This window comes from Mus pahari, chromosome 3 (assembly GCF_900095145.1).
Source record: "Mus pahari chromosome 3, PAHARI_EIJ_v1.1, whole genome shotgun sequence".
Lineage (NCBI taxonomy): Eukaryota > Metazoa > Chordata > Mammalia > Rodentia > Muridae > Mus > Mus pahari.
The window spans coordinates 65,227,121-65,237,509 of NC_034592.1; the positions used below are offsets into that span (position 1 = coordinate 65,227,121).

Genomic DNA, 10,389 nt, shown 5'->3' on the forward strand with positions numbered 1-10,389 from the left:
CATTTCCTATATAAGGGAGAGGGTTTTTCACCTCGGGGTCTCCGCTTTCCTGTAGCTTATGCATTGCCTCTCGAGATGCATTAAAGCTTTACTGCAGAAGGATCCTAATGATGTGTCGCTTCGTTCTTGCTGGCGAGACGGTAGCACAGCGCAAAGTAGGACAGCTTTTCTCCTGGTCAATAGTTGTTCACAATCCACTGTGTGGACAAGTCTCAAGGAAGATCTAATATCATACAATGAGAAACTACTTCTCTAACCCACAATTCTTCTTTTAAAAATAACATTTTTATTAATTCTTTGAGAAGTTCTTATGTTTTGATCATATATAACCCCCCCCACACACTTCTTTTCCTAATTCCTTTAATACCTACTCCATACATTCTCACCCATTCCCAGCTTCATGTTATCTTTTATCTCTCAATAGTCCACTGAGTCTATTTGCATTGCTCATGTACTCGTGAATTTGGGGCCATCCACATTCAACCACAAACTACCAGTGGTCACATCTTTAAAGAAAGCCACCTCTCCCTCCCCTCCAAAGCCATCAATTGTCTGTCAATAGTTCCTCAGCTAAGGGTTGGGGCCCATGGGTACCTTCTCACACGATGCTAGAATATCAACTGGCTGCATCTTAAATACATCTTGTTCAGGCAACAACAACTACTGTTGAGTTCATAAGTGAACTAACACAGCCATGTCCAGAAGGTACTGTTCTGCTGTGGCTCTCATAGTCTTTCCACCTCTCTTCTGTCATGGTCCTCGATTCTTGGCAGGGCTCAGGATGAGATGGATGCCCTGTTTGTAGGTGAGCACTCCAATCATTGACATTTAATCTCTGCACTTTCATCTGAGAACATATCTTTAACAAGTTTCTAACTAGCTGAAGTATTGCCAAAGGAAAAATATTTATAAAAAGGAAGCTTTAATAGTCATCAAAAATACTCACCTGGTGTCAGGTGTGAAGCCTCTGGGTGCCACTGAACATGGACAGGGGATTGCCACGATGCTGATGTTCAAGAACTGCCCTTGGATGGTTTGCCAGTGACCACCACAGTCTAAAGAAAATAGAAGTACCTGGTTACATTCTCTCCCCAGTCACCAATGCAAGATAGGGTTTCAAGCAGATTGTTTCTGACTCACCAGATTCTGGAGAGCTCTGTGATTTTCTAGAAGTAAAATGACAGAAACAAAACATGTCACACATGTGCAAAGCTAACATCTCATAAACACAAGGAGACTACACAACCCATAATTGCATGTGCAGAACTCTCCTTAATAGAGTATCACTTAAGATATATATGTATTATAAGGAGCATTTTTCACTTCTTAATAACTGGAAATTTCTTTAATGTTGCTTTAATACTGAAATTCCATACTTCTCTGAGAATTCTCATAAAGATCAAGATTGTGGGTTTGAGGCTCACGGTTGTACCAAAAGCTGTTTGACTGCCAGTCTGGATGCACGCTTGCTTCTAAAGGCAGAATATCAACTTCACCTTTACTAGAAGAGGTGAGAATCTCTTATTCTACAATTGTATGTACATTGCTTATTTCAAAGCAGCTTATTCTTTAAAGAGAAACAAAGGGGTTCAATGGTTAAGACTAAGACTGCCACTGTAGAGGACCCACATTCATTCCCAGTACCACGTGGTGGCTCACAATATCTGTAACTCCAATCCTAGGGTATCTGATACCCTCTTCTGTCCTCGGTGAACATCAGGAATGTATGTGGTACACATGCATTCGTGCGGGCAAATCACTAGTACATATTTTACTACAAATAAAGAGAAGATATCAACAATACACAGCTTTTATTTACCTTTCTTGTTTATTCTGAGAACAACCTGCTAGTAAAAATGATATTTTGCAGACCTCTGGCCTAAAATAAAAACAATAAAATTTATTATTAATGGTCATTGGCATTGGGATATAAAATTGTTGCCTTAGTAAAAACTCTTACTTAAGTTTGGCCAGTGCTTTGATTACAGCAAAGTCTCTCCGCTGACTAGCAGACATCCATCGGTATTTCTCTGCCAGAGCCAAGGTCCTTCCACCAAAGCCAAACATGGCTGAGAACCCAAAGCGAAGAAGCTTGCCAGCAGAGCTAAAGGTGCAGACATCCACTGACTGTATGTGACCTGGAACGGTGTGTATACAGTCCATTAGTGAGTGGTCGAAACAGCAAACATCAGAGAGAATGTTTATTTACTTAAGAAATACTGCAAAGTACCATCCACCTTAGCGACCACTCTTGCTTTCTCTTTACCTGTCTTTACTACAACAACTGTAAATTTCACTTATAACTTTCTCAGGTGATGAGCAAAGAAACTCAAAGTAGTAAATCTTATAGCCTATATCAATGTCATATAAAATAAGGTTAGGGTTCTGATGCTGATGTAGATGTACCTGTGAAACAGAGTTAATTTTAGTTTTGCATTCCATTTATCTGAACTTTCATGCTATCACATGGGATGATTTATGACCCATGGATGTGTCCTGGTAGTTTTCCTATTTTGATAATATGATCTTACACCTGAAGTCTTGGTACAATCAAACAATGGTACAGATTACATATGCAAATAGTATGCATAGGTTTTTCCCATTATGTTATAAAACTGATTTTGAACATCGTTACAATATTTTTTCCATCAAGATTATATAGTAAACCCTCATTCATTGCTCTTTTCAAAGCAAGTAGTTGAAAGGTAATTTAGCTAGAAGACACCTTGCCTTTGAGCTTCAGTCAAACGTGTCTATACTTAGAGACAGAGAACTTACCACTCCTAGATAAGACTGACAGAAACACAATAGTTAGGTACATGAATAAAAACTTCCCTATTCCACCTGGATGTCTCTAGGAGAATTCTTACCTAGTATAATATGCATGGCTGCAGTCACCACGTGAAGAGTTCCAAAGAGAGAATGTGCCAATACATTAGTAGATCCTGCCAAAACAAATTAAAAACACGTATTAGCGGGAGAGTGTGTGTTTTAAATTACCATGTGCTCTGATTGCACAGAGCCACCACCCTGCAAGGTTCAGATGAAAATTAATGGAAGTTTATGACAGAAAAGTTGTTAAAGCATTAGAAATGCCGCTTTCTATTCACAGCGCAGATGCTTGTCAAATGTTTGTAGGATTGTCTGTTAAACTTCTGAGTGATTTAAACATTAGAAAATACCATAAAATGTTAGAAAATTGGACTGGGTAGCTCAGCCCAGTAGTGCAGTATTCGCTAGCCTGTGTAAAACCTGTGTTCTCTCACTGGAACCATAAGTTAGAGAACAGTTTATTGACTCATAACTATTTTGATCATGATATTTATATTATTCCCTCAAAACTACAATTATATAGAAGCTTACCTCATTCAATTTTAATGAATAAACTTTTAGCTTCTACACAGAAATAAGAACTGACAGCAGAAAACGTCTGTGTTGAGCAAAAACAAAGGCATAGATATATAAATGAGAAAAATTCAGCCAATAATGGGAAAATACAATCACTTTAAACCCTGACAGGCATGTTCAAAGTACATTCTGTGAGTTCCAGAGGTACACTTGCACTTCAAATCAGTGTCCTTTCTATGCCTGAGAGAAAAACTGCCCCATGTAAAGACAACATTTAACTCGATTTCTGTCATCTAAAAGTGTGTGCACAGGACATAGTTTCTGATTTTTCATAATCGTTAGGGTAACTCAGAAAGACTCCAGGATGCCTTCATCCACTCACTAGAAGGAAAAGCTCCCTAGTGCAGGCCCTGTGATGCTTATGTGTGACCAAACTCATACAGAGCCTGCTTCCAAAGAGCAAAGAAACAAGCCACCCCATCCTTTCCAGATCAGTAAAGGCATTGGAAAGCATGGGAAGAGAGTCAATCAGGCAACAGGTAGAAGTCAAAGTCGACCAAGAGCTGTGAAGGCATGGGTCTGTTGTGCCCTAGTTCCCAAGAGGAAGACCCATCCCCTGGATGTGGTTAGGAAGTGGCATTTCCGTGCCATGTGTATGTGCTTCAAATATGCCCCTTGCAACTGTGTTCTTCAGTGTTCAGCTGCAGAAGCTGAAACACCTCAGCCACTACTACTGTCATTGAAATCATTATTATGTACTTAAGTATTAAATAATAATAAAAAACACATTTTAATTACTAATGATAAATAAGCATAGTTAAACCAGAACTCTCACAGGGCAACAACCACAAAGCTCACCTTACCAACTGCCAAAGTAATTCTGACTGATTCACCAATCAAAAATAGGCAATGTTCTGACTCCAGTTACTTAAAGGACAGTCTTGGTCGAGGAGGAATGCAGCCACAATGTTTACTGAAAGGCATTCATAAAGAGCAGCACACTGAGATGAATCTCACCAACTCTATTCAAATCTCATCTTAGGAGTCCTGGCCAGAGCAGCTGCTAAGAGAACAAGATAAAGAAATTGGAAAAGAAGGAGTCAAATGTCACTGGTGATCACTTCTAATAATCCACCAGAAAATGCTGGCTTCCAACTTTTGCCCAATGCACCCCTTTTCCATTTTTCCAGTGCCTTTACTGGCCTGGGAAGGAGGGATGGCTGCTTTTTGGAAGCAGGCTCTGTATGAGTTTGGTCACACATCAACATCACAGGGCCTTCACTAGGGAGCTTTTCTCTTCAGTGAATGGATGGAGGAATACTAGAGTCTTTCTGAATTACCCTAACGATATGAGAATCGGGAGCCATGTTCTGTGCACACACTTTTAGATGACAACAATCAAGTTAAATGTCTTCTTCACATGACTCAGTTTTTCTCTCAGACATAGAAAGGAAACCAAAGTGAGAGTGTACCTCTAGGACTCACAGAATGTATTTTGAACATGCCTGTGAGTTAAAAGTGATATTGGAGTTTTCCATTATTGTTTGAGTTTTTCTCATTTCTATATCTATGGGTTTGTCTCTGCTCAACACAGACATTTTCTGCTGTCAATTCCTATTTCTGTATAGAAGTTAAAGGCTTATTCATTAAAATTGCATGGAGTAAGCTTCTATATAATTGCAGTTTTGAGGGAATAATACAAATATCATGTTCAAGATAGCTATGAGCCAAACCCAAAGACTTCAGTAAAGTTAATATGTGCATGCAATTTTTTTATTTAGTTATAGCAACCTGTCATAAATAAGTCAAGACAAGGAAACCATTTACCAACACCACCAAAGATACTTAGGAGCAAACTTCACTGACAAAATACAAAATTTATAAACTTAAATGTATAAACATTGATGAAAGAGGTTTAAGATAGCAGAATTAAAACACATAGATATCTTGTGTTCACAAACTAGGAGAGTGCATACTGCTCTCATAGCTACACTACGCTAAGCAGTCCCTGTCAAAGGATTCAATGCAATCTTTATGAAAATTTACATGGTTTCTCATAGAAGCAAAAACCAAACGAAACAAACAAAAAAATCCTTCTTTAAAAAAAAAAGAAAAGTCAGGACTCCAAGCAGCTACCACAACCTTGAAAGAGTAAAGCTGGTGGGGCGGCATATGTCCTCACTTCAAAATCTACTATAAAACTATTGTCATTGAAACAGAATGCTCCTGGCATTAAAAACAGGTGCAGGCATCACTGAATATAACATCAGGACCCCAAATAAAAAAACTCCAGCACGTATGGTAAACTATTCTCCACGCGTACAAATCCAAAATAGCAACAAAAGTAAGTTATAGCCACTAAAACTGGAGACTGGGTGTCTATATGTAGGAGAATGAAATTGGACCCTCCCATAACCTGTACACAAACCCAAATGACAATGGATTGGATACTTCAGACATTCCGTGGGAGACAACAGAGGGGGACAGCTCCACGCCGTTGCTCTAATTCCTCAAACACTGGACAAGAGCAAAGGTGTACACGGGGAACTATTCTCCAGTGAAAAGCTCCTGCCTGGCCCAAGCACGTCTCAGTGCAGTGGGGAATGACCCACAGAACCAGAGAACGTTCACACAGGACGGACTACAGTTGGTAAGTCTCACATCCAAAATATAGACCATTTGTGACGGCTATCCAGCCTGAGAAATGTGTTGTTAAGTGCCATTGTCACCATGCCAACATCAAAGAGCAGACCAGAAACCTGGATGGTAAAGCCTCGTGCAGACCTAAGCTGTGTGCCGCTGCTCCTGGCTTCAAACCCAGTTCACAGGTTACTGTGCTGCAATACAGGTAACCCTGACAGGATGCTAAGTGTGTATCTCCACATATGTAAATGGGGGAGATGTTCACAGAAAGTTCTTAGGAACAGCAGCTTAAGGTTCTTATCTACCTGGAGTGCGGTGTGTATCTACACATATTTAAATGGAGGAAATGTGCAAAGAAATTTCTTAGGAACTTTTTACCCTGAGTGGGGCTTTCAGAAATGAAGTTGTTTAAATCAAGGCATGGGTATAAAGGCCTAGGAGAATGCTGCATCCTGTTATTTTTATAAATGCTATAATTCTATGCTATAGTAAATTTACAGGGTTTTTTTCAGTATGAAATTAACTTTAGCTTACTGTAAGTTTATAAACTTTTTAAAAGCCTTTTGGCTCTTTCTTTATGAACTGGCCATTTCCCTTTTATTGAAAGTAGATTTTTTTTCATACAATATCTCCTGATTACAGTAGACCTTCTCTCCCTGCTCCTCCCAGTCCCCTTCCACCTCCACTTCTGTTCAGATCCACTCCCTTTATGTCCCTCATCAGAATAGAACTGACTTCTAAGTGATAACAACAAAATAAGATATAATAAGATAAAACCATTACCTCAGAGTTGAAGAGGGCAAACCAACAGAAGGGAACGAGCCCAAGAGAAATCACAATAATCCAGAGACCCACTCTCATTCACACATTCAGGAGTCCGCTAAACACAATGGACTGAAAGCTGTAGTATATACACAGAGGACCTGGTATAGAGCTGTCAAGGCTCCGTAATTGTTGCTTCAGTCCCTGTGAGTTCATATGAGCCTTCCTTGGTTCGATTCAGAGGGACTGACCTCCAACCCCTCTGGTGCTTAAACTCTTTCAGCCTCCTCTGCCCAGGGGTTCCCTGAGCTCTGAGTGGATAGGTTTGATAGAAACATCTCATTTAGAGCTATACGTTCCAAGGTGTCTTTGTGTAATGTCTGGCTGTGGTCTCTGTTTGTTTCCATCTACTGCAGGAGGAAGCTTCTCTGGTGACAACTCAATAAGGCACTGATCTACGAATTAATAGTTGTGGTAAAACATGGATATTTTTATTATGTCCTTGCTCCACAAACTTTTTTCTCTATAAATTTTCTTGCCATATGTGTGTGTATATCTATATCTATATAGATATAGATATAGATATAGATATAGATATACACACATACACACACACACACACACACACACACACACACATATATATATATATATATATATATATATATATATATATATATATACACATAAAACTTATTCTTGTTAAAAACTTAGGGGCCGGGAGATAGCTCAGCTCTTAAAGTGCACACTGCTTTTGCAGAAGACCCCAATCAGTACTCAGTTCTCATATCAGGCAACTCACAACTGCCTAGAACTCTAACCTAGGGGTTCTGACGGCTTCTTCTAACCTCTTGAGTGCACACCCATTTACATAATCTCCCCCATATATACATGATTAAAACGTAAACTTTAAAGAAGACACCATTGGCATACATGGTGGAGACATGCCCAGTGTGAACATCATTAGCAAGCATCCCTGTCTCTCCCTTCAGCACCTTCACCCACTCTCCAATGGGCTTTGCTGTCACCGCAGTGCCATCTTCTGGATCCTCCTCACAGGACCTGGCTGAGGGCCCTGTTGGGAGAAGGGGCTTCTTTTCAGGAATATACCCATGGTGGACGCTTTTTTTTTTTTTTCATCATACATTTTCTTGTCCAGATAATATACCACAAACATTCCGCTCTGTTGTGGAAACTACTTGATGCCTTGGGTCTATGCTTTCAAAATTTTCCCCAAAGCTCTGAGTTTTCTTGAGAATTCTTCTATAGTATCCCTACCTCAATATATGTTTACTGGATGACAAGGACATTTCAGCTTCGTTATGAATGTATAGAACCATCACTGTATATGAGGTCTGCCTTTAACCGAAATGTGATTACTGTGCAATGACTATCTGTGCAAGGAACTCAAATGTATGTTTTAATTTGACATCACATTTGAATATTTTTAAAATGAGTAAATTTTATGACTAGTGATTTTACTAAAGAAGACATACATATGGCCAGTGGGACCATCACTAATCGAAGAAATATACTTTAAAATCTCAATAAGTGTTCTTTTGGCAACAATATACTAAAGTTGGGGTGATACAGAGATGAAGAGCTTGACCCTTGAACAATGATGCCATGCAAACTCATGATGTATCCCACATCCGAACCAAAGCCAATCTACAAAGTCCACTACCATAACACAGATTAAAAACACAGCAATAATAAAGAGAACTACAGACTTATTTCCCTGAAGAGTATGGATAAAAGTTCTTTGCAGAAACTAGCAAACAGAAACAAACAACATGGTATGAAGATCACATACTGTCAACAAATTTATTGTCTTGCAAGAATATGAGACTTGTCCAACACAGCAAGCCAATAAGACTGTTGCATAAGTGGACTCAAAGACAGGAATCACATGTTTGTAAGACTAAAAGCCTCAAAATTGGTACAGGAACATATAGGTAAAATAGTTTAAGAGATAGACATATGCACGGATTTTCTGAAGATGATTCTAACAGCACAAGAAATAGCCTAAAACTTCATGGGCAGATCATGTGACATGAAAACCTCTGTGTCACAGAGGACACAACCAGGATGAAAAGAGCATCTCCAGAGTCAAAGACAGTCTCTGACCACTACCCAGCAGAAAGGGGACGAAGATCAACAATATATAAAGAGTTGCAAAAATTAAACACTAAACCCACATCATTGAATCAACGATAAACTGAGTAAACAGTTTCCAAAGAGAAAAATACAGATGTGCACTAGCTGCTTGGAGGTTTCCATTGTCCTTAGTTATCAGCAAAATGCAAATTAAACCATGCTGGATTCTAGCTTATCCCATTCAGTGTGGCTATCATCAAGAAAACAAACGACAACCAACACTGCCTAATATGTGGAGAAAGAGAAACTCTTATTTACTGTTGATATGAATGGAAACTAGGGTAGTCACCTCGGAAGTCAACATAGAAGTTTTCCAACAAACCTAAAATAGCCCAAAGATTGTGAGTCAAATACCACAGAGTTACTTGCAGATCCATGCTGATGGTAGCACTGTTCACAGTGATGAAAATGATAAATCAACCTATGTATAGCCCCAACAGATAAATGGGTAAAGGAAATGTGTTGTACATATACAGTGGAGGTTATTTAGGCACCAGAATAAAATTGTGTAAAATGTGAGCACTTACACACACACACACACACACACACACACATGCACACATATGCAATCACATGCACACACACACACACACACACACACACACATACCACAGCACACATCCAGCATGATAGCAGAAAGCTGAGGGTAATACTGTGACTAGCAGGGTGAGGAGACATGAGAGAGTAATGAAAGCAGTGTGTCAGGAACATATTTGCAAGTCCATGCTCATGCATCAGTTTTCACAATAGCCAAGATTTAGGATCAGCTCCAATGCCCACCAGATGAATGCATAACGAAAGATACAACATATATTTACAATGGAATGCAACCTTTAAAATGATGACAACCCAGAGATTTGTGACAATGTGGACAAATTTGTAGGATAGTATGTCTGGTAAAATAAAGCAGGAATGGAGAAAGAAACACTGTAAAAGATCTCACTTATGCATGAAATCTGAAAAAAAGAAAAAAAAAAGCAAACAATATAAAAACAACTGAACTCACTGACACAGGGAGCAGGAAGCAGGGGCTCAGGTACCAGCAGTGGAGAGATGGGAGGTGAGAGGAAGTGCTGGCCGAAGGAGGCAAAATCCAAGTTAGAGAGAGCAAGCGCAAGTGTTCCATTGTAAAGTGGAACTCAATGTGTAACGTACTGGAAAACTGCTAAGGGTACAATTCCTTTTCTCACACACAAGAAAATGATAAATGTGTGGGGGAGTACGTATGATAATGAATCCAGTTTAGTCATTCAAAGATGTCCACATATTCCAAACATGTACATGTAACTATGAGCAGTTTGCTCAGTCATCTATTGGATGGAACACAGGGTCCCCATTGGAGGAGCTAGAGAAAGTACTCAAGAAGCTGAAGGGATCTGTAACCCTATAGGTGGAACAACAATATGAACTAACCAGTACCCCCAGAGCTCCTGTCTCTAGCTGCATATGTAGCAGAAGATGGCCTAGTCGGCCATCATT

At 39.4% G+C, this 10,389-nt stretch overlaps 1 protein-coding gene and 1 non-coding gene across 2 annotated transcripts in view; one reads left to right on the forward strand and one right to left on the reverse strand.

Annotated features, from left to right (window-relative positions):
- Positions 1-10,389, reverse strand: part of Cerkl (ceramide kinase like) — a 96,391-nt gene that overhangs the window by 7,934 nt on the left and 78,068 nt on the right. Inside the window, exons 2-6 of the mRNA XM_021193725.1 lie at positions 2,871-2,945; positions 1,961-2,138; positions 1,820-1,879; positions 1,141-1,166; positions 947-1,055 (exon numbers count right to left, since the gene is read on the reverse strand). Of these exons, the coding sequence (XP_021049384.1) occupies positions 947-1,055; positions 1,141-1,166; positions 1,820-1,879; positions 1,961-2,138; positions 2,871-2,945 (448 nt within the window). The remainder of the gene's footprint in view (positions 1-946; positions 1,056-1,140; positions 1,167-1,819; positions 1,880-1,960; positions 2,139-2,870; positions 2,946-10,389) is intronic.
- On the forward strand, positions 8,306-8,409 carry LOC115063666. The gene has a single exon (XR_003843550.1). It is a non-coding gene; the product is annotated as a U6 spliceosomal RNA (small nuclear RNA).